Source organism: Homarus americanus, unplaced genomic scaffold (genome assembly GCF_018991925.1).
Source record: "Homarus americanus isolate GMGI-L3 unplaced genomic scaffold, GMGI_Hamer_2.0 scaffold50924, whole genome shotgun sequence".
In the NCBI taxonomy this organism is placed as follows: Eukaryota; Metazoa; Arthropoda; class Malacostraca; order Decapoda; family Nephropidae; genus Homarus; species Homarus americanus.
The window spans coordinates 1,157,658-1,182,832 of NW_024718094.1; the positions used below are offsets into that span (position 1 = coordinate 1,157,658).

The window sequence follows — 25,175 nt, forward strand, 5'->3', positions numbered from 1 at the left end:
GAAAGAAAATACCAATAATAAAGAAACACGGAAGAAAATGTGGTGTGTATTTTAAATTTAGGGAGATTGGTGTGTGTGTCGGGGGGAGGAGGGAGGAGGAGGCGGCGGCGGGAGTGAGAGCGACGCCTGGTGGCCTAGAGTGACGAACACGCCGCCGACTTGGAGGTCAATGTTACGAGTAGCCCCGGGCCTCTACCTCCCGCCCCACCCTCACCCCTTCACCCCCTCCTCCTCCGCCCTCTCCACCCCTCCCTCACCACCACCACCCACCACCACCCCCCGCCTGCGCTCTACCGGGTCTTCCTCATACACTGTTCACTGTCTCTCTCCGCCTCTTCTTTCTACACTTAATTTTTAACTTCACACTCCCTTTAATCTCTCCATTAGCTCTCCCTCAAGTTCTTACTCCGCCTGGTCTATTTTGGTCCATTTATCTTCATTGTCTCTCATGCATTCCATAGTGTCTTCCTCATTCTTCTATGTCTCGGCTGTCTCTCACGCCCGTACTGCCGCCTCACTTTGTTCGCATTTCGCCTATTCCAATTCTTCCTTTATTCATGGTGGTATTCAGTCAGCATTGTAGGGTGACATTTACATAAGATCCGTCTGTTAAAACTGTGCTGTTCACTCTTACAACAGAAATATTAACTTGCCTTCAAGACACTTAAATTACCAGCGTTAAGTACATGCCAATTGTTTGAATAAAGCTTCACCACTAGAGTAAGGGGATATAAGGGTGTAGGCCAATTGGTCTGTAAAGACAATTATCCACTAAGAACTTTATTATGGTGTTTGGGGATAATTGTTTTTGTTGATGGGTAGTTCGGGTGAGTTGTGAGCAGTGGCGGCACATTACAGTTTAGCTTTGCCAGTCATCGAGGTGTTGGGTGGGTTATTAGTGGGCTAGTTGACCCCCTCAGCTGGACACATACAAGCCTCAGGGGTTACGGGAAGGTCGAGTCGGCTCCTTTAGCGCGTGGGAACACTCTTGTTTCTCCATAACTATAGTTTTTTTTACCAAAATTTGGACAGTCAAGAGAGGCCCAAGACGGTACATATTCATAAGTCGGGTTGTGTTGAGTGGGAGAGTCAGGTGTTCGGGGACAACCCAGTAATTATAAGCTATTGTGGGTGGTCAAAAGTCACTTGAGAGGACTTGGTAAGAGCAAAATAACTCGTATTACAGGACAGGTAAAACAAAAATGATAACAAGAACGAAGTGCAGTATACAATGGTCTTTATGGACTGACATCTGTGTAAACGCGATTATCTTTGCACATGTTTATGTTCACTAAATTGGGTTTGAAAAATAAAATAAGGAATAATTCCTTTTGATCCCATGACAAGTTGTGCACGTAAACCTGGCCTGTCAGGTCAAACTGAGGTCACCACTCTTGGGTGACCTAGTTTGACCTCTTATATATTATTTTACCTGAAAACACCTATGCTGTAGTTCATTGATGGCGGAAGGAGGCCGTGTGTGGAGATGATGTTGACCCATCCAAGATTATATTCCAGAAATAATATATTCAGTAAAATCCTCCTAGAAACAAATATTTCCGTCATTAGTGTCAGATGTGTGCAAGATATTTAATTGCGCATTCATGCATGTGACATAAATTGACTTACAGTTGGGTAAACTTAACACCAATGTTTGCCAAATAGCGAGGTCGTATCCTGGAGGTGACCGCATTAATCCCTTCATTAACTAGCTGCCTCCCTTGCCCGGGTGTTTGAACCCTACACGTCAGGTCACTGGGGCGATAACACTCGCCAACACCTCCCGAAGCAGGTAGCACTTTGGCCTCCCTTCAGTTTGCTTCGCCTCTCTATGAGAGGGAAAGTTAAATGGTAAGGTAATTAACTCAGTTTTACAATTATTTGTGAAGTTAGTAGGATTAATAATAATGACCTGGGCATGATAACTGGTACGTACCGAAGAGAAATTTCCGATGATATTTGTGAAGAGAATATCTGGACCAGTGTTACAATGAAAGTGTGTAAAAATTGCACATACGAGTATATTGATCTTGCCATGTATATAACTGCCTCAGTATATTGAACCCCTGTCTGACCTTGCTCGACCTGAGTAAGGCGCACGAGAGCGGCGGAGGCAAGAGTGCCGCTGTTGCGTTATAATGATGACGTCGACGAGGCCAGGTGGATGGAGTAGTTGACCATGACAGGTTGTTGACTCCACAGGGCCTCTCACCTCCACCCATCACGCTCATTTACTGAAAATGATTAAGTGCAAGTTTATAGCAACGAGCTGATAATAAAACTTTTTCAAGTAAATTATTTGACGAGAGAATCAATATGCACGTCCCTCTAACCACGTGAGCGACTCTGGTGATGAGGGTGTACAAATGTGACTGACTATCACTTCTGTGCCAAGGTTACTCCCTCCTCTCTCCGCCAAGCCGGGTTACTGACCTGAAATGAGAACATGGCGGAAAGTGAAGGGTTGGGATTTGGTGTCGGCGACCGAAGATGACCGTATAAGGGTCATGATAAGGTCAAACTTTGACCTAGTACAACCATAGGTCATTGCTGTGGGCCTGCCAATGTAGTTCATTCACTTCCAGTCACAGGTAGAGCCAACAATGACTTCCAATAAGCTCGTCAAGACTACAACGATACTCTAATGCAAAAACTATCATTTGATACTTTAAAGAAATTAAGGTATTGACAGTTCTAAAGTTTCGTTTTACATAATTATGAATCAAATAAAAAATAAGGTTCTGTACATCACGTCCACATACACGAATCAGTACCTGAACTTATTAAAACAGATGGGTACAGTGATAACCATCTCGCTTATGTATACTGAGATAAAAGATATTACTGAAGGGAGAGGTAGGGGGTGGGGTCGTGACATCCTCTTTACCTTTCAACTTGTACCATCTAGTTTTGCCAGGACGGAAAGGGTGGGGCGGACGGAAGGGAGGGATGGATGACTGGGACAGACGGAAGGGACGGATGTGTGAGACTGATAGGCGACGACGCACTGTACGATGGGTCAGACGGAAAAGTGAAAGTATAGTACGTAAACAACAACAAGAGAAGGGAAGGAGAGACAGGTAAGCCGTGGGGAGGAGGTATGGTCTGGGAGGGAGAGGTCAGGCCCCCGGCGAATTGTAGAAAGAAAAAGTGAAAGCCTGAGAAAGTGCAGACAAGTCGAGGGGGACATATTGGAGGTCGGGTGAGGACGGGAAGGCGAGTGTCTTGGCTGAGGGGAAGTGAAAGGAAATACACGTTTGTGGTCGGGAACTTTTAAACATTATTTATGATTTACCGTAAGTTGGCTGGTGTGTTAAGTGAAGGAGGGTGATATACCCCTACCACACTCACCTTCCTCTCGCCAGATTGTGTGTGGGTAATATAACACGCCCTTATCGAGCTGGTTGACAGAAACATTCCCCAAATGGCACTCGGTGACACTGGCACGATACTGTAGTGGGAAAAATGAGCCCTTTTATGGGAGTTGTGCACTTAAACAAGTGGTACTCGGTGTACGAATTCTTCACATTCTGAAACCAACATTTGTGCAAACTTTGATAAAAGTATAGTAAATGATAATTAGGAAATTCTGAATAGCCTTCACAATGTTTCTCAATAACTTTCGATTCACAGTCCGTGAAGGTTGTAATTCAACTGACTGATGAATGTAAGAAAAGAGTAAAATAAAAACCACCATCAGAGGTAACACAGGCCACAACATGTAAAAACCTGCAAATAATGTGATTGAGGAACTGAACTGTGTTGACCAATACTGTGACTAAACATCTGACTATAATGTGACTAAAGACATGACTCCAGTATATTGATAGGTACTGATTGGTTCTGTAATTGAAGAAATGAGCCGTGCTGATTACCGTGATAACACAGTAGGAGTACAGGAGGGTGTGTGGTCCCGTCCTGCCCTCCACACAGTCCCAACATCCCATTAACCTCAACAAACTTCCTAGTTACTCGCTCCCACCGGATCTCTTACTCGCCCCTCCCCCCCGACCACCTCCCTCTTCCTTTCCAACACCTGATATCACCGTTTGTCTCTACCTTCACTTTATTATTTCCCGCTTACCGCCTCCATCTTCGCCTTTACTTCCCCTCGTCATTCCCACCTCCTGTTTACTTTGCCTCCGTCATCATCTTTCCTTCTCATTATTCCCATTCGTTTTTGACACCTGTTTTGTGCGTTGTGCAAATTGGCTTTAACAAATCTGAAATGTATCGCAATTCACGATGCGTCTGAAATTTACGGGGATCAACAACAGATGATAAAAATCTGTGTACACTGCGCCTTGTGAATAACTGAATGATGTGGCCACAACTACAAACTTAATAGATGATAACAAGATGACAGTGTGTTTTGTACCAACAGTGTGTGAACGCCGCTGATAATCTGGTAAATTGTTAAGTTTGCTGAGTTTTTTAACTTTCTTATAAAACACTTGATAAAGCACTACACTGCTTAATGTACTCGAGTAGGAAAGATAGCAAGACCGATAATTCTGTAAGATAATAATTTACTTCCGGGAAAACTAGGGAGGGACACGTGTTGCTAGTAGTGTTTGGGGGGGCAACAGGTGCCTCAGGTGGGGATGTTGTACACGTGTAAACAGAGTGCCACGAACAGTGCAAAGGATTCAGATTTTGCCCCCACGTAGGTGCGGGAATATAGTGCTAAGGTAGTGAATACCAAAGGGATATGTGCAACTAGGAGGTCGACGGGGAAATTGCACGTGAAGAATCCCAAAGTAGGAGGAGCGGAGTAAGAAGACTATGGGGAGAAGAAGAGGACGGAGGGATAGAATGAGGACCTTGGAGTAGAGGATATTCAGAGTAGGAGTAAAGTCGGGTGACATGGAGGATCCTTGATGAGGGAAGGAGGAGGATAATTGGGGGGGGGGGGAAGAAAATATAACAGTAGAGGAAGACCTTATTGTAAGGGGAGCGTAGAGTTAGGAGGAGGACCTTGAAGTTTGAGGAGGAGCCTGGTGATGGTGGCCTCCTGCCCTAGCCCCTCACACTACACTCCCGCCGTAGTCGCGGAAAGGGAAACCAACGGGGCAAGACAGAGGGTGAATGACACATGTACGTGTATATGTTTACACCCTATGGTCGACCGTGTGTGCCTCTCGTCCCGGAATATCGACCATAAGAGGTGTTTCTCACACATGTGCACTGAAATCTCCGTTGAGGTGGGTGAACTTGTATAGGTAACTGACATCAAGGTGAGCGTAGAGTCGAGTCTACGTCGCATTGGCAAACGATAGTAGTCTCTCGTTGTAGCCACGTTGATCCTCCTCAGTTCATAAGGCTTATAACAGCGTTGGATTGACGAGGATTTTGAAACTTGCCAACGTAGCACTAACTGAGTCAAGGTCCGGGCGATGAACCCTCGTTGACCGTGAACCAATCAGCGATCGGCTGCGCTACGCTCGATGTCTCTCATTGGCTGATGAAGCTGGTGGTGTATTGGCGACCTTATGTTACTTATATGCAAGAGCGAAAGTAGAATGCAGGGGGTCAAGGCTGGGCGGCGGGCCTGTGATGCAGGGGGAACCAGGGGAAGGTGTTCTCATATTATAACTTTCACTGTGAACATGTGTGTTGTCCCGTGCGTAGTGGAGCTCCTCGTGAATGAAGAAGGGTAAACAGTGCCACTCTTACTAGTAACATAGCGTGGGTGACAGTGTGCGGCCCTGCAGACTGACATCTCCACGCACAGGTTGTGTGGTAATTTGTTATGCTTTGGTCGTTCCCCTGGTAACTCTTGTTTGTGAAGAGATGATCATCACGGAGAAGGACCTGCAGCTTCTGCACACTATGCCGCCTCCACCCCCTGGAGACATAATTATGCAGGATATGCAAGATGACTTAAAGCTGGGTGAGTACTAACGTAATGTGAGCAACACAGGACATACAAACCTCACTTGACCACCTTCCTCCCACTCAGGAATGTATCAACTGCTAAGAAAAAGTCACACACACACACTCACTAAAAATATGCATTTGTAGTTGCTCAATGAATAACTGGAGCTGTCAGCACGTTTGGTGAACTGGATGTGTCATGATATAGGCCAGAACAAGCTGTAAAGTTGAATGTTTGCAACATTATACTATCAGCGAAATATTGCGCCAGTTGCAAGTTTCCTTGTATATAACAAGTGTTTCAGCAAGAAACAGGGAGTAAAACTGCTCGGCGTGCAGACAGAATTTGTCTTTATGTTGAAAATTATTGGTTTTATAAGTTAGGAATCTCTGTAGTAGTCAATCTGTTCCTGACACCACATCTCCGTGTGCTTAAATCAGTACAGCACAATAGTCGTGTCATTTGTTAGACCTTGTGCAAACTGTTTTAAAACATTTGATCTTATCAGTAGTTTCCTGTTTATAAATTATTTGGAACTTTATATTCTAGACTGAAGGAATAAGGTGGGCGGGCATGGTCCCGGACGGGCGGTTCACGAGCAAACTCCACGGATAGTTGTCGCCATTATTGTTACGAATTAAAGTGGTTTAATATATCTGTGTTGATGGAGTGATGCATGTTTTGCAACTCGGTTTTCTTTAAACAGGCCAAAAGTACATTTTGTTTACAAACTGTATGCCGGTATGATACCAGCATGAGTAGTACTGTTCTGTAAGTGGCCGGTCCACCTGTACGCTCACATTTAACAACTACGCATCACTCCTCAAGTTCACCTTCATTACTGAACACGCTCGAGTTGGTGTGAAAAAAGATGCACGGTAGTTGACCGAGTCTTTTATTACTACCATCAAGCAATTAGTTGATGGGTCACCTATATGTATGGAACACTTGTTGCGACGCCCCTACATAAGCACCTTAACGGAAGGGTGGACAGGTATGCGGCCCGGGGGGATGGGGGGAGGACAAATGTGAATACTCTTAATGTATAAGATGAATTATGTGTCGCTGATCTGAAAGATTGTCTCACTCGCCTCAAGAACATACATACTTCATCAGTTATATGGGCGTGAGTGACCATTTGTCCTGTCTCTTGGGTTTGGAGGTGGTCCTCTGCTGCCTTACTGTGGTCGGTCACGCTCAGAGTGGTCCAGCCAAGGAGCCTCCCATAGCCTCTTATCCTGGGAGGTGGCCTTGGTAATGACCCACACACCACGCCCCCGGGAAAACAAGGACTGGCTTGGGCTAACACATAACAGATAATTGTAATTTTTTTATTTGAGTAGTGGTAAGACAAGCTGTAGAGACTGATACCTTAGGTAGTTGACCTTGCCGCTGGCTGTTTGAACAATGGGCTCTATATGTGTAATTTATTACTCGTGTGGATGCCAGCCTCACCACGCGGCATCACACCACCGACACGATACTTTAGTAGTTTTTCCTTTCATCATTTTAAATGGAATACTGTTTTTTCATAATTTCTTTAAAGCTGTCACTCAGGATTCTGTATTAACTAGGAGCTGTAAGATTGTTGGCGTGACGCAGCCAGTGCGTCGGTGTGAGGACGAGGTGGTCCACAAAGTTATCGTAGGTGTCTCGTGTTCGAGGATAGCACGGCCTGTACCGTCCTCGGACACCACGGCCTGTACCGTCCTCGGACACCACGGCCTCGTTATCTAGTCAATATTGTCTTATCTCCACCATCTCGCGAACTCGTGCGTCACCTGTTGGGCTGCTGCCTCCAGCCGCTGCAGGTATCCCAGGTGGTGACGGGGTGAAGGAGCCCGAGGGGGAGAGTGGAAGGATATTTGCTCCAGTATTTGGGTTGAAGGACCGCCCTGACCTTGAGAGTCCTGGGCTCAGTCCTGTGGGTCCTGCCTTCACCCTGGCCACCCGCCCACCCGACCTCGCACCCACCCGCTCCTCACCCTCCTACCCACTTACCCACATACCCACTCTTGCCGGTCCTGAAATATAAACACCGTGCCGTATTTTAGGATGAGATGGATGTTGGTACGTAATTCAATTCATTCATATTGTACAATGTATAGAGGAGACTCCTGTCTGTCGTTTGTTGCTGTCTTGTCTTTACTGCCAACTTAAAGAAGATTATCAGGCCAGACTATGTTAGCAATAGGGACATGAAAAGCAGGTGAAAGAGAGAGCCATCAGGAGAAGATGTGTCGCCAAGTGGCTGGGCATCCTGCATCCCCAGTGCTACACGCTTCATACCCTGTCACTAGGGTCACATTTCAGATCCACCTCTCGCTCCCTACTTCTGTTCCCTTTCATTATTGTTCAATGTATCGTTTGCTCTTCTCTTCGATTTATGTTTTTTACAGTTTCTCTGTCTTTTTACTTTTAGTGTATTATTTTTGTATATAACCCTGTCCGTCGAACACAGCATTTAAACTTTTTACTGTGCTTGGTGGTGTATCCGTCCGTTTCTGATCGTTCATCTCTCAAAATAAGTGTGTGCGTGCTCTCTCCTCCCACCCTCCTCTTACCACCACCCCCCCCTCCTTCTAATCCTGTCCTCTGTAGCCTTGACCTTGACAGTCCGGCTGCCCACGGGATGTCAGCAGCCACTTAAGAAGATCCCTCCTCACCCTGTTTTAATGTATTTGAGGAACAACTAGTAGGCAAGAGTGAAGGCTTCCTTCTTACAGCTGCACGTAACATTCATTGACCACAGAAATAAAAACTTTTGTGAAATTGCCTTCACTTAGTGTGTGAGTGTGTGGAAAGGACTAGATTGTCTCCAGAGTTGAGAAAGTTACATCACGGAGCTACGAACTGCAAGTCAGAGGAGCCAGGAACTCACGGTTTGGCCACAAGGGCACCTCGTGATGCAACAACCCCCTCGCTGCGGCCACCGCCAGGTTCACACTCGTTCCCAACGCCCTCCCGCCTTAACACTTTCTTCGTGCCGTTCTCGTGGTGCCAGCTGCTTCACTTGGTCAAGTTTTTTTATTTTTCCCCGTTTCCTTCGTCACCAGCAAGTTGTGTTATCTGCTCCACACTAGGTGACCAGTTCCTTCTGGTGCCTGTAAGGGGTGTGTGTACGTATTCATGAACGTTTCGGTGACTCAGGCAATTGACGATGTAAATGATTGATTATCAAATTTCAATACTGTAGTTATATGAATAAATTTTAGTTCCTGAAAATCATTTAAGTGTAAAATTAAATAAATGGTGGAGAGCATAAGAGCACAAGCAGGGTGCCCCTCCTCTGGCGTGGTGTAAGTGGGAGCTGGGGGCGTGGACCAGGAGCCCAGGACCCCCTAGCAACAACTGAAGGGCAACTTTGTGGGTGTGACTGGGTGCCGGGTTGCCATAGTTACACCATGCTGCCCCCTATCCTCTTACAAATGGGTCAAGGTCCTCTCTATGAACAATACCTGTGCATTTTTTTTAATCACGATCCCTGTCGCTCAGGAATAATCAAAGCATGTCAAACAAAGATGACCATGGCAAGGGCACTTAAGATAACGTAGGGGAATGTAAATAATTTATTATTGTATTGGTTTTTGGCATAAAGAAGAGCTACACCCTCGTGCATAAACAAGACACAGTTTATAAGGAAGGAGGGAGTTGGTGGGCGAGGGTTGAGACACTTGGAGCAGGTGGCGTATAAAGCCCCTGAAGTGGGAGGAATGAGCGGCGTGGGCTCGTGAGGACGAACTTGGCACAAGTATCCTCGGGTCAAGGACAAAATATTGCTGTTCCTTTACCTTCGAGGGTGGTGAGTCAGAGTGGCCGCCGTCCTACTGAAGCGACCACGCAGCTGAGGGCATGAACGTCAGCGGTTTAAACTAACTCAAATGCGACCACTGGCTGCGTGGTGTAGAGGCAAGGACGTGCGTGCTGGAGGACAAGTACTGTGGTAGGTTATCTGGAGGTTTAAGGTCAGCGTAGGTGATGTAATATGGTATCGGTTATGTGGTGTAGATAAATGGCCTTGTGGAGAAGAACATGGTAAGAGGGAGGATGTAGGTGGGAGGGGTTTGGGCCCGAGGTGCGGGGCTAGCAGTCAGCAGCAGGAGGGACGGGCCTTGAGTAGGGCGTTGACCGCAGCCCTGCCGCCTGTACCGCCGACCTTCATGTACAACACTGCCAGAGCCACTGTGCTGCCAGGTCCACATATCTGCTTATGGGATTGTCCTAATTTTGAGGAAGTTCTTATTTGACGCTGAACAGTTATAACTTCATTTATTATCTCGGTATTCTTGGTGTAATGTTATCGTGTGACTGATAATTAGTCGTTGCATGTGAATGAAAATCGATTTCAAACATATTATGTAAGGAGGTGAAGCATTTGAGTGCTAGTCGAACGCTGATCCTAGTCCATGTTGAAAGAAAATTATATCGAGTTTGCTGTGACTGCTTTCAAGTGCTACCCACTCAGTATGCGAAGCGTAGTTTATTCTTCAGTTTAGCCTTGAACTCACCACTTTGGGGTAGGGGGAAGCCAGCAGTACTCCGTCAACCTGGGCCATTACCCGCATTCACTCCCCACAGCGGACGCCTAAGGTAACTAATTAAGAACGGTGGCTTTTAAATAAACTGTAACTTATTATTATCAAGAGGATTTGGATAAGGTGCTCAGTAGAGTTATGAGTGAGGTGTGAAGCTGGCCTCCTGCAGTGTGAGAGAAGGTTCGGCCAGAGCGATATACGGGTGAAGGTTAGGCGGCCAGTTGCCACACCTCGCCACTCTAACTTCTCCATTGTTACAAAAACCCGAAAGAAAATAAAATCACTGTCACTGCTTTCGTAATCGTTTGTAATGGTTTAAGTGATGCGGATGTATCTATTTTCTTAAAACAAATACTAAAACGCCTATTTCACAACTATATATAGAGCCAAAAAGAGAGACTTAGACAGCCAAGGTCTCAAACTGGCGACATTGAAAAGACCCCACCCCAGTCAGATGTAGAGGGGGGGGGGGGCTGTCCTATAGACTAACCCTCGTCCCAGCTTCCTTCTTCCTCATCCTGTGAAGACTGCACTCGAGTTTCGCTTCCTGGTATTACAAGGCTGCTATAGATTTGAAGGAAAGACTCTTGAAAAGGAAGTAATGTCCAATTTAAAACAGGAAAAAGGCCTACCTTTAATTAAGAAAATAACTTGTTAAATTAAATGAAACATGAATATATTAAAGGGATAAAGTTTTTAGAAGTATTTCGCAATACAAAGGCAATTTGAAATAATTTCGTATATATTTAAAATGTGTAAACAAGAGAGGAGACGGGTGGCGTGAACACCCACTTTCACACGTGGCGGTGGACCCCGGCTCCTCCCGACACCCCACAATGGCAGCCTCGGTGATTTAAAAAGTGAAAGCAGGGACACGGCCGTTTGAGGACAGACTTTGGTGGTGCTTGTAGCTGTATGACTGGTCTATTCACCTTCACTGACGTTACAGTTTTAGATCACCTTTGATTTGTCCTTAAGCAGTATATTTAGGTTGCTAGTAAGGGCTCATGTTTTGTCGCTCTACGGTCAGGCTAAAGATGCAATACTTTCAGAACATTGTACATATTTTTACAGTTCTTGGGGTGATTTTATGTCTGGTTTATCAGGTACACGTTAAGATAATTTCCATGGGCTGTACGTCGCTTATTTGGGCATTGCAGTCCAAGGAGAGGCTACAAGTACTTGTATGAGTTCCTTTTAAATACATAACACTTGAACGACGGGCGTATTGACGGAGAAACTTAAGAGGAGACGAGGGAATGCCCGTCGATATTGATCTAATGCCACTAACATTTTATAATTACGGGAGTGGGTCGATAATTTACCAAGGTGAGTGCAGTGTGGAATTCACCCCCTCTAGTCCCTCGTGGCACAGAGTAGTGATCCTGTGTAGTTAAATTGGAGAATGTCGTAGTTCACGATCCATTTTAATTGAGGAAAAACATACCATTAGTTTTCATAATGCTGTTACTAATTTTAGTGTGGCGGGAAGTTGTTACAAAGAGTGTGTGGGTCGTTGTAATGCTTTGGTGTGTTACGGAAACAGTAGGAAAGAGGCGGAAACCGAGCTGGTGTGTGATTGGTGGTCTTCTAGGGGCTTGAGGAGAGGGTCACTGTCCTGCGTGACGTCACCACATCAGCTTGTGACGTCACGCCCCCTTTTCCCATGGGTGGGGAGCAGAAGGGAAGAGGTGGTGTACGGTGGGGCAGCACTAGCGCACGTGGGAGCGTATAGCGAGGGTGTACCAGCGACAAGCTCTCTGTTTATGTGTACCTGTGGCTCCAACGTGGCTGGTAGAACTGTGCTGGCCGCCCTCACCTCTCCCCCCCCCCTCTCCCTGCCTCACTCAGTGACTGGGCCGTCCCCCCCTCAACACACTCCTCCTCCTCCCCCCCCACACCACCACCGCCACACTCCTAGTTCCAGCCCTCACCACCGCCACCGCTGCTGCCAGTATAACATCGCCCACTTTCGCGCTCGGTCGTGGCGGCTGATAGTGAAACCGAGTTTGAGCCGTGCACGTGTTGACAACTTACCTGTGTTACCGTGGACATTACGTGTCCTGCTCTGAACTCTATACGGACTGCTGTCTACTATATCAAGATATATCTGACTCTGTTAATAGTTTAGGAATAATACTTATGGTGACGGAACTGTACTTAACCTGTGACATCGAATTATTGTGCATAACGAAGATATGCATACAGAACTTAGAGTGAATTTACTACGTGGTAGTGAAAGTTAGTGAGGGGAGTGGTGTTGTGTTATACTAGTGTTGCCCACAAGCAGGATTGTAACATACACTCGCTACAATGTTCTGTGAACAGGAATTTTATGAGGTGCCTATGGACTCCCAAGTCTTAGTGGACAAGACTGTCATCGGTAAGCCAACCGGACTCCTTAAGTCCACTAGATCGGGTTATGTATAGGGCCAGCACTGTTACCTTACTCCCTAATGAGTTTTATAATGTGATAACACTAGAGGTGGTACATGATAAGTAATTTCTTTGTGTGTTTACGGCTAATATTAGGCAGCAGATAACAGTGTAAAACCGAAGCGATATATTGTGTATAACATAGTTTGTATTTTGTGTATGCTTTTAGACATTTAGAGGGAGAGTCTTAAAATAACGTAGTTGGTAAAGATATGTTTATCCTCTGCAGTAGTTGTAAATTTAACCCAACTGACTTAAGATACCTAATTATTATACCACCATTATTCTCAATAATACAAGGAGCCCTTAGCAGATGGCTACTAGATACTGTCGCGATTAGCTAAAAACTGATCTTTACCATCTACTGCACCTGCTGGTTAGTTGAACACAGGTTTTCACCGACATTATTTCAGTTAAACAGATCTTAGTGTATTGATATATGAATCAGTAATTAATTCTACTGTACTAGCCAACTGATTCCCATTTGGCTCAAGAAACGCTGAACATGTAACCATTTGTGACTACTTTGTGTACTTTCAATCTGCTTCTTACCATCAACATTATTGCTACCATCAGTAGCCCGCTGTTCTCATAACCGGGTACTCAACTGGTCTTCTCTTTCTCTTGCAGAATTTGACGGGACAACCGTTCTGTGCCGCGTATGTGGCGATAAGGCTTCTGGATTCCACTATGGTGTACACTCCTGCGAGGGCTGCAAGGTATGTTAAGTTTTCCCAGTGTTATTCTCAATGCAGATAGTCTTAGAGAATGAGAAGTTTCGTCAATTTCAGTTGGAAAAATTCTTGCTTTGTCTTTGTTAGTACATGCAGGATATAAGTAGTACTGTAGGTTTGCTACTTGGGACAAGGAATGGGAGCAGAGGAGAGACAGAAACTATGGTTGAGGATACAGTTGATGTGGCGTGAGTGAGACGGTCCCAGCCCACCTTTCTCTAGTCCTCCTCACCACAGCGCGGCGAGCAACAGTCTCTCAAAAATAGACCAAGCAACTGCTCAGCGTCGACGTCGTCCCCTTGAATCGAACCCGGGCGAGGGGACAATGACCTAGCCGAGGACTCACGCACTTCCCTCCCCTGCTGCTGGTGCCTGCGTCATGCACTGATTCTCCTGCTTGCCTCGCGACAAGCGCACACCCTGCATAAAGTGCTCATCATGCACACATCTGCTTACATGGTACCTCTACCACAAAATAAAATACACTCCTGGTAAAGAGGGTTATACGTATGGAGATGTGACCTGACCTCCAGCAGGAGTCTGGCACTGAGTCAGCAGGGGCTTTCTTGGGTCATGTCGACATGACCTAATATCCTCTCAGCTGACATTTTATCCGAGCTAGATTTCTGACGCATCCGAGGCCATACCAGGTCAGCGGCCTTTACGGTAGAATAAATGTTTTGATTAGCGTTGAAAGGAAAGGTATAATGGGAGAACTTTTAGCAATACTTACCTTCACAGTTATATAGGATGTTGGATAGCTTATAACAAGTATATGCAGACTCGCTCCCGGTCCTTCCGTGTATGAGTACCTGGTAAAGCGTCTAGACAATATAAATACATAGTAAACTTGATGGTGGCATCGATGACTTGGATAACCTCCACATTGCAGAGTGGCACCAGTGTGATCTTGAGCCAAAATATTGGGGCCAGATGTACGGGTTACTGACCTTGTTCCTATCTGGTGGGCGCCCACCCAACTTCACACCCACTGCTGAAACCTTTGGTGGGCGCCCACCCAACTTCACACCCACTGTTGAAACCTTTGGTGTACGCCCACCCAATTTCACACCCACTGCTGAAACCTGTGGTGGGCGCCCACCCAATTTCACACCCACTGCTGAAACCTGTGGTGGGCGCCCACCCAACTTCACACCCACTGCTGAAACCTTTGGTGGGCGCCCATCACCCAACTTTACGACCATTGCTGAACCCTATACTATGCTTTCGCCAACCCTAATTACTAACTATGTGGTTATTGTGCGTCCTTACAGTATGGATATCACCAGCAACTTTTTTTTTTTTTTTAGATTTTATCATAATTGTTTGGTGTAAGAATGTAACTTCATAAAAAATATGCACTTTAATTATTATGTTGTCCGTTAAGTCGTGGAAATTTTCAAACTTGTCTCGCTTCTAAGCTGTAGAAACTACGAGTATGTTGAGAACGAGGTGCTCGTGTCGCCTGGTCAATATTTCTAAGGTTGTCGCTAGTGGAGTCGTCCCCAAGGATGATAAGCTTCGGGGATGCCTCGAGGTTTGGTTGGGTCATTAAAAAGATTTATTTCAGGATGAGGGCATCGTTCACAGGGGTCTTTCGAGGACAAGGGAGGCTTGCGGATAAACACTAAGGTTCAGCCGAGGGCAGTGTTGTCGTCATCAAGGTTCAGTCGAGAGCACAAGTATTTCAGGGTCTTCCTCAAGGACCCCTGCGTCAGTTGATAAGTCACCACCTGCGTTATAAAACTAAAGAGTACTGGTGATAGCCGACCCGTTCCTCTTCTATTTTCGCCAGCCACATATTTCCCTTTCCCAGCCTCTCATCTCTTCGTTTACTTTTCCCTTGGGCTTTCCATCCCCACTTCTTCACTTGGTTTCCCTCCACATCCAATCACACCCAAGTCTGATGAAGTCAAGTCTGACATCACCTTAGCCTCTCCTCCTTGCCCCCGATCCACAATCTTCACTAATCCCATCTTACCCCTCCCCCGTGTCTCCCACGCCCTCCCCTACCACTCACCCATTCACCCTGCTCGCCAGCTGCCCTGTAGTCGGAATGGTGACCTTGTGGACAAGAGTAATAGTATGAGTGCGACAGGGTGTTGGCAGGCAAGGTGTTGTCTTAGAGGACACGAGTTTGCCTTGATCTGTGTTAGAGAATCTTTGTGTATATCCTGGTAAACGTGGTTAGTTTGGTATGACTCTTTTGTGTACTATATCTGACGATGCCAAATTACTATGTTTTAGTATAGCATTTTGCTGGTATGCTCCGTAGTGCAGCAGAATATACCAGTTCAGCATAGGGGGTTAGCTGTGAGAGCTCGAGTTTGTGTTAAGTAGAAGAGGTGGAGTATGTGTAGAGGCTGCAACGACCAATGACAGTACAATCTTTTATTACCTAAGGCTTGGTCTTCTTATGCTGCTTTCAACACACGCACGCACACACGCGCGCGTTCTTTATTACTCTTGCCAAGAATCTCATTATAGAAGTACTAGTAGCTGAGGTATAAAGTGTAGTGTATTTACTGTTCGGTAATCATATCTTCCTGTGTTACAAGTTATTTACAAGTTTTCCACGGTGGACATTGACATCGGCATCCGAGCTGAAGGTTATTAGGACAATCGCCTCTCCAGCGTTACCTTGAACTCTGGGAAGTAATTCGATTTTGATCCTTGTGATGAGGCGGCGCAGGGCCCACCCCGTCAAGGTCAGGCTGCGGTGGACGGCTTACTACCCCAACCAACGAATATTTAATTTTAGATATCATCATTGTTCTTCTGCTGAAGTCAATAACACATTAGTGTCACACGTCATTTGTCAGAATCAAGGTCCAGGGTTGACACACGCTGAATTCACTGATAATCTACTCATTTGTATATAAATCTATCCCGTTTACATAGTTAGGAAATGGATATTTTTCACTGTATACTGTAGTAGCCTGATAAAGGTGTGTTACGTAGCTCAGTGAGTGGCGGTGTTAAAGATGAGGTACAGACGTCGTCACTATCACAACCCACACTCCGTGAACTATCCATGCCGGAGTTTTTATTTCATGAAGGTATACAGTACTGTGAATTGGTTGTTGTAAAGGCAGCAGATGGAGAGTGGTGGTAGGAGTTGTTGGTGAAATCTACGGTCGTGACACTCCGTGTTTTATTGTTTGTGTCGGCCTGAAGTGTCCTCCCTCAATGGGATAAGACCCCTGACCTGACTTCACTTTTACCCCCTAGGGGCCAGGGATGAGGTCAGCATTAGTGTCAGTTTCTTTGGGGGGAATTGTCTCTTTAACAAGGTGAAAGTTTGACCTTCCTCGGCGGATAAAGGTCATTAACCTCTGTAACTTTACCTGTTTCCCCTGGGGATTTTCTGTCGCCTCTGTTAAGTCAATTTATAGCTTAAAATTTCTTAACCGGTTGTAACATTTCTTGAGCCTTTTCACTCATAACCAATAGACATAAATGAGAACTGTAGATGTAGCATTCATATTATTGACCTGACCATGCCACGTGGTCTGACAGGCGCCTGGTGCCGGCTTCCCAACTTTCACTTTCCTGGCCCAAGACAAGAGGAGAGATCCAGGTTCTTATACCTGTGTATTTAATCATGCTGGTTCACTCTCCATCTCCCACTCTCTTTGCTGCCACAACAGAGTTCGTCCCTTGTTGATGCGGAATATTCTTTGGTCAACCCGTATTGCTTCTTATCCTTCATTCACAGCAGAATTTTTATCTCAGAAATCATCCCAAGTATCTGGATTAACAATTCTATTTCACTAGTAGCTAATGGTTAATTTATGCTTATCGTTTTACCCAAGAAAAGGCGTATATGACGACCTTTCCTTTCCCGAGTTAAAATCCTTTGATCACATATGTAAACATAAGCGATGACCAAACTTAATGAGGTACACACATCAGCATCAAGTCAACCAAGTTAATTATTAATTTGTTATGGCCTTATGGGTAGAAAGTTTAAACATGAGAACACTACCAAGGCGGTCAATTTGTTCAAGTTCAGCCAGGTACGTAAGAGTGGTGATGGAAGGCTGGCAAGGTATAAGCTTAAGCTTCGAGTTGTGTAGGTTGCATGCAGAGTAAACATTACTGGGCGGTGGTGAGGGTTGTTGTGGGGGGGGGGGTGCCAGTGAGTGACCTAGATACACATATCAACTTCCCGGGGTCACCAACCTCGACCACCAGCCCTGCCGGGGTACCACTAGGAGGTCTCGCGCAAGATGCATTTGTAGGTTCTGTTTTTTTAAGACTGTGGAACTAGGGTTAATATTACACGAAGCAGTTGACCAATATAATGCAAACTGCATTAAGTTATGAAACACACCAACAAAAGTGAATGTGAGAAGTGTCAATGAAAGTGGCACAAAGTGTGAGTGAGCCGGGAAGTGAACGTTGGAGGGGAGGAGTGAAGACGGAGAAGCCCACCACTTTCTCCAGTCTCATTCCTCTTCCTCATCATCGGCGAATGCTACATGTCTACTTCGTCTCCAATAACATTGCCATACACTTCTATTCGAAAGATGAACAGGCGCCTCAGTAATATGAGGAATACATGCATACTGTAGACTAGACTACCACATATTCTTTACTGTTGTGTTATATCAAGTTTAAAAGATATTCAGAATGCACGTCATATATACATGAACTAGATTCCGCGAGTAATGAACTAGATTTAGAGTATAATCACTATCATTCCTATCACGCGCTTTGTTAGGTGTCACGTGAGCCCTCGGTCACTGAACCCCGACAACGAAAACGTATCAGAGAAAATGGGAACGCTGGCGCTCGGTGCTTGTCGCCAGTTATAGGGCTGACTCGTAAAAACTTGGATTTACCTCAACTTTATTGTTATTTTACTTGTAATTTATCCACTATTTGAGTATGACTTTATTTATTTAGTAGTAAATGGTTCTAGAAGCTGTAACCAGTGATTTCCTGTAATAATGTTGAACATATAAACTATTGATTGTTATGGAAATAGTTTAATTTTCACGGAAACAAAGGTAATACATACAAGCATATAGTTTACTGTCGTTTTTAATACAGTTATTGAAAAACATTCAAGTATAATACGATCCAAAAAATAAAAGCAATCAAATTGTAGGAAAATAGTTAATAGTAACATAAGATTTCAGCGCTGCAGAAGCGGTTGGCAGCTCTGTTGGAGAGGGTGGGGGCTATCAGCTGGTGTGCGTGATCCGTCCCGGGAAGGGTGGCACGCCTGGCTGGAGGTGAATGAACTGTAGTAACCTTAGCATAGTATTTAGGATAATAGGTTCTTGTTGTCCTTCCATGAGTAATTACAATTTAGGTCACCCAATGCTGGGACAAGCACCCACCTGATTTGCCGGCGATAAATTTAGCGGATAAATTTGTTGCCATCTGTGTAACTTGAATGTCTTAAAGAAAGTATTTAGGTCTTGCGTTACATAAATACAATTATTGAGTTTAATTTAAGTAAATAAGAGGAAGAGTGATGTGAGCCTTTAAGCAGTTGGTGCAATTTCAGTGACTCTCACTTGTGTATTATAGACGGCCTGCACGTCCCCACTCACCTGTTTCACTTATGCTTTGTTTTGAGAGAGAGCTTTTTATTGTTTCTTGCCGATAGTAATATTTTTTTGTTAGAATTTAATATATATTTTGTGAGCGTCTATGAATGATAACACCTAAGATAACTTCTAGTGAAATTTTGATGTACTATGGATAAGTAGTAGAAAGCCCGTACTAATTTGGTGCCGTGGTGCTCTAATATAGTTACTAAGCTAGATGGACCGTCCAGTGTGTGAATATATAGAAAGTGGACGTGGGGTGAGTAGTGAAAGGCTGGTGTGAGAAGCTAGTTTAACTGGACTGCTCGACTTTCTCGTCAGAAACGCTTGTTCTGAACGAGTTAAATATTAGCGTGGACGATTCAATATCAAGACCTGATTCCTTTAGTGGTGCTGTTTATTTCATCTTTGTTGTTATTAGATTACGGTAAAAGTAATACCAGCCTGAGAAAGCTTTCTTTGTGTGGTATTATAGCTTTCTTTGTGTGGCATTCATTACCTGTAAATGTTAGGAGTCTGAAAAGAAGAAAGATAAGTATATTTTTGTTTTCCTTTGGCATAATAGTACTCTCCTTCATGGGACCGTAAATAGTAATTCCCTCTTGTCGTTTATCAGAAAAGTGGGTCAGTATTTTTGTGTATCCCAGCCATGTGGAGCGGGAACCGACCCCACTCCCTCCCCAGCCGCTTCAGGGACAGTGCCGCCAGGTCATTGACATGAGGACGTATGCCACCCCTGAATTATGGTAGGGGTGCCAGACATGAGGTTGGGGTTGTAGGGATACTGGGGATAAATCTAAGGAATTGGTTTGGTGGTTTTCTGAGCTGGATTATGGAGGGTAATCGGGTTACCTAGTGTAATAAGGTTCATATAGGGGTGATAGGTCAGTGATCGCAGGTGAGGTGTGACTTAGTTAGAATTCCACGATATTTGGGTTAAAGGGTTGTGTGTTTTATAGTTTGGAAAGTCACAGAATATTATTATTTTCCCTCCACTCTTCAGACTTAGCTTCGTTCCAACTGACACATGAGATGCTGCTCAGGTGACAGGACTCGCTTACGGAGGCCACTAAGTTAAATTTGTGCTAGTCTTAAATTTCAAATTATACTTTAGACTATGTCAATACATTTTGTAACGAAATATAGGAACGTGGATGGTGTGTGGTAGCTACAACGTGGAACACGAGACGTACACACATGGAACACACTTTCCCTCTCATAATGTGGGGGGGTGAATGAGTTATCAAGATAGTGTACTAATGTGTCTCTGGGATCATTAGTTATTTGGTCTAAATATGGATAAAATTTAAGTTATTCATAACATTAATAACAATTCCAGTGATAAAGAAATCGTGTAAATTGTAGTAGTATCCCGCGGTTGGTGCCCCTGGCGGCAGGATGAGGAACCACGCGGAGAGAGAGGGTGAGTGACCGATATGTGGGTCAGGCCGTCAGAGTGCCAGCCCAGTAAGGGGAGGGGAAGTTTTAAGGTAGATATTCGTGGAAATGGTGCTGTCTTTATCATACTGTAGGTACTTGATAGTTTCGAGGGATGCAGATAACAAATTTATATGTACAGTGTAATAGAAATTTGAGAAAAAAATATCTCCAAGGCCACGATAGATCAGTTGCTGCTGTCTTAGTGGATGCATTATATTCTCACTTTCAGTTGTCTTGTTGTCGCGTCTTTTTTATCATTGTTGTAATCATCGATGGGTAGATTGCTTGTACCATAACTATGTTTTGTATGTACTCAACTCCACGGTCAAGATTTCTCCCTATGCACTCTGTTTGGTGTGGTTGTCCTTGCACAACGGGGGTGGGGGCGAGAGGTGTTGGCTGGGGGAGGGACGGGTGAACTCCAGGTGGAAATTCCATCTTGGAGGGAAGTGGCTGGCTCCGCGTGGTGGGTCCTGACTGTATCAGGTCTGGCCGAGGGTGTATTATCCTTAGACCTTCCTTGCACAACTAACGGACTTTTTTGTACCAAAGTCAAACACTGGAATGGCAGCCATAATTACAAGATATCCGGTTAGTGGTATTATGGGTAATAGGGAAGGAAGGTCATGTGGAGGATCCGCAATGCCGGTAGGAAAACTGGCCTGGTTGCATACAGGCTCTTCTCACAAAAAGCTTTACCTCACAGCACCGTAATAAATTATCGCCAGAATACCTATTTAAGGGGAAGTGGTCCTTGGGTGAGTGTTTTACCAGTAAAGGGTTTAAAATAGCGGGTCATTTACCCCGTCCACAGATGTGAGGCAAACGGGCCGGCGATCAATCACCTGGCACTGGGAGTATCCTCGTCTACAGGGGTCCGACTGGAGTCTAGAGCCGTGTCATGGGTTGAATCTTAGGGAACAAAGGATTTGGGGATGGTAGAAGGGACCTTTACATGTCATAACGATATCCAAATAACTAGATAATGATGGGGGAGTTGTGAATCACTTTTACGTTAAAGAAAATGTGTGACTGACTCCCTTCAGCTTTACGATTGTAGTAACATTAAAAGAAAGTCACACCTTCTAAATAAATCAGTATCAGCCTTGCATTGCAGATTTATTTTCTTGCATTCCACTTTCCCTTCCCTTTCGTCGAGTTATTTTTCCAACCCGTACTTGCAGAGCCGGTTTTGCCAGTTGGCGAATTTAGCAGTATGCCTAGTAGTGGTTCTCTCTCGTACAGCCCACGCCTTTTGTGTAGACCCTTACTCACATTTAATACTGAAACATTACTTGTATAACACCTCGGTTTTTTCATGTTTCCAGTAGGAACGTATACCAGTGCTGTGTTGCCTCAGTTAGACTCCCACGAGTTATTCATTTATTTTGATCAACATGATACGACTTGGAACAGTCACTGACGCTAAACACGAGTAGTCATACAAGTAAAGAACCGCAATAACATTATATAGTTTAGGGGAGTAGATTACAAGGCGAGATATAATTGTGTGAGGTGTGTGGTAACCAAGCGAGCTTGGTAGAGTTCAGGGTTTCCCAAACTTGTGAGGCTTTAGTGAATGCTGAGTTAATGAGCGGGGATGAGTACACTGACCCAGGAAACACCGGAGTAAGGAGGGAATCAGGTTAGTCTGCCCGCTACGAGTGTCGACATCGCTAACAGTTCATCTCTTCCTGTTAACCTCCTACAAGCACTGACTGGCCAATCACAGGTCTCCAGGCAGAAATCCAATTCTCGGATCTGGTACCACACCACCCGGTGATTGACCACGCACGTTTGTAACTCCCCATTTCTATGACTCGCAAATTTTGTGAAGAAAATACTATCGATGTTCCGTTCTGTCCATGGCAAGGTTCCTCCGTTAATGAGGTGGGTGACTCCCGCGCGGGGATGGAAGCTGAAGGGGCGGGGCCAAGGAAGACAGGAGGCGGGGTCGGGATGGGTGTAAGGGAGGACACTGATCCCTAGTAAGTTTAAATGGTATTAATAACGGCAGGTATCTCGCACTTCTCCACCATGGTCGGTGATGTGCTCACCTGCCCGCCGGAAACTGGTGACCATATCTCTTGGCTTGGTTCTCGCTCACTGATTCCTTGTGGCAACACCTACTCTAGCTAGGCTTTTATCACATATTAAACGATGTGGTGGGCTGCATAGTGGTAGCGGCAACAAATGACTTAATCGTACAATGCGCTGGGAACATACGTGTGTGTGTGTGTGTGTGTGTGTTAGAGGAATGATCACCCAAGTATGTACCACTTCCTGAATGAGGGGGAGTCATCAGGGCGAGAGGAGGCGACGCGTGTTGGGCTGGTCCGTCATTGTAGTGTTCTTACGGTACCCTCTGTGAGTGAGGCTACTGCACAGTCCGTGGCGGGAAGGTGGGGGGGAGTGAAGGTGACGTACACAGTGCGTGTAGGGGAGAGGATGGTAAGGGGGATATTGTTAGGATGAGTGTGAGGGCGAACTTCAATCTTCATGTTTCATCTCTCTTACTTCATCTTCAGCATTATTATCTTCATAAACCATCTCGCTACCTCTCCGGTTACTGTGTTTTGGGTCGTGTGTTCCCCAGAGCGGGCTGAGTGCGTCATGATATTCAGGGAAAACTGGCCACTACCGAGAACCTGGTGCGTAGTCTCAAGTTCACGGTCAGGCCGCCCACACCCGCCACGCACTGGAGAGGTATTTCCAGGAGGAAGCTAGAGTTGCTACCTTTATATTTGGAGGATGGCTCCAGCATGCTCTCTGTTTCCTTGTGTCAGTGGCAGAGACGACACAACCTTGCTGTTCCTCTCTTTAATCGCAATCGAAAATAAAAACTTCAGAGAATCAGTGTTAGTATTGATCAGTGTGAGGTTTTATTGACAGTAAGTTTGAAAAGTGTTTATGGAAAAATAATTGACAGCTATTATTAAACGTGCAATTCTTGATTTTTGGAGTAGAGTTAAAAACAAGTATTATTTGGTCTTTCTAGGGATTCTTCCGGCGCAGCATCCAGCAGAAGATCCAGTATCGCCCCTGCACCAAGAACCAACAGTGCTCCATCCTCCGCATCAACCGCAATCGATGCCAGTACTGCAGGCTTAAGAAGTGCATTGCTGTCGGCATGTCCAGAGATGGTGAGTAGTTTTCTTTGCCTCTTTCTTAAATTCGTGTTTTGCTTCGCACTTCTATTATTTTCCTGTAGTCTATCGTTTTCCCATTTTCTGTTATCTTGGTCTTTTATTTAACCACACTCTCCTGTGCCCTTTGTTCCTTCATTTAGTTGGCCTTGACTTTTCCTATTATCGCTTTGTTTTCTGTTCCCTTTGAGAGAACGTTCTTTAGTGTATCTAGTTAATAAGTCAGAATGTGCGTGTTTAATGTTACCTTCAATGTGAGTATAATGAACCATCTAAAATTTGCATGTAACAACATCGTGGTTTGTTGTTGTATTCATAAAGCAGGAATCAGAGCAACATGATTATTTTACCATTATAATTCGAATACAATTTCTGGTCTAGTGTAAGGTAAACAAAGTAACATTAAGGAGATGAGGAGCAGGTGATGGGAGTTGTTGATCCTCGAACAGTAGGGTACTGGCGACTAATGCCCTCCCGGTGTGCTCGCCCTTCTACTGTGATGCTTTGTCCTTTGCACGTTCTCTGGGTCAGCGCAGTGTCCGTTACTCCAAGTTACGGTGGTGGGAAAGGCTGGAGGCTTGGGTGTGATCTAGGGCAGAGGGCACGATAATAAGGCCTTGACTTCGAAGGTGTGCCACTATAGTAGATCATTTTGAGTCTTATTTCTCGACTTTGATGGGCACGCGCAAAAAAATTTACCAAGAATACAGAGTCACGGTACAACAAATTACAGAAACACCCGGGTATAAAATAGATGGCCTACAAAACGTGACCAGGTTATGGTCTTGACAGATTAGGGATTATTATTGCGGTCGGTCATGCCTAATGAGTAGGAGCCACACCGACAAGGCAGGGTAAACTGAGTAACGGGTCAGTGTCTGTTTACTGGAGCTGGAGCCGTAACGGCGTGGGGTCACCTCCGGCGGGAGAGTCAGGTCACGGGAGGTCATTGGTATAGATAGATGATCACTAGGTGGTAAAGGTGAGGGCAGCGCCGGAGGTCATCCCGCCAGCATGCCCCCCCCCCCCTTACTCCCAGGTCATTGCATTTTGGTGCTCTCACAAGCGACAAGCGGCACCATAAATTATATATTGATACGTAATTAATGCATCCTATCATGACATTGGTTGGCAAGGTGTTGGAGGGCGGAGTTTGGATAGAGGTGAGGGTGGGCTACACCTCCCGCTGCCCAGTGTCCGTATGACCCCGCAGTTGACGCCCTTGTTATTATTACTCCTGTCACCTGCCCTCCGTCACCTGCCCTCCGTCACCTGCCCTCCGCCCCAAGAAGAGTATTACACACTGAACTGCCTACTGGTAAGTTATTACTAGTGCTTTTAAAAGACGAATATTCCACGGTGTGTTAATGCAGTCACTTGTGAAGAGAAGAGAGCAGCATTCCCGGAACGGAGGTGAGGCGTTAATCTTCCTGGAACCCTGC

The 25,175-nt window shown here is 45.2% G+C and overlaps 1 protein-coding gene across 5 annotated transcripts in view; it reads left to right on the forward strand.

The window, feature by feature from the left end:
* The window catches only part of LOC121859104 (nuclear hormone receptor E75-like), an 84,209-nt gene that overhangs the window by 44,943 nt on the left and 14,091 nt on the right, over nt 1-25,175 (forward strand). For 2 of the 5 annotated variants that reach the window (XM_042355791.1, XM_042355794.1), the window contains exons 2-3: nt 13,480-13,568; nt 23,586-23,730. In XM_042355791.1, the coding sequence (XP_042211725.1) occupies nt 13,480-13,568; nt 23,586-23,730 (234 nt within the window). Of the gene's footprint in view, nt 1-5,645; nt 5,894-12,425; nt 12,797-13,479; nt 13,569-23,370; nt 23,446-23,585; nt 23,731-25,175 lie in introns of those variants that run through there. The other 3 variants (XM_042355792.1, XM_042355793.1, XM_042355797.1) reach the window with 3 other exon arrangements.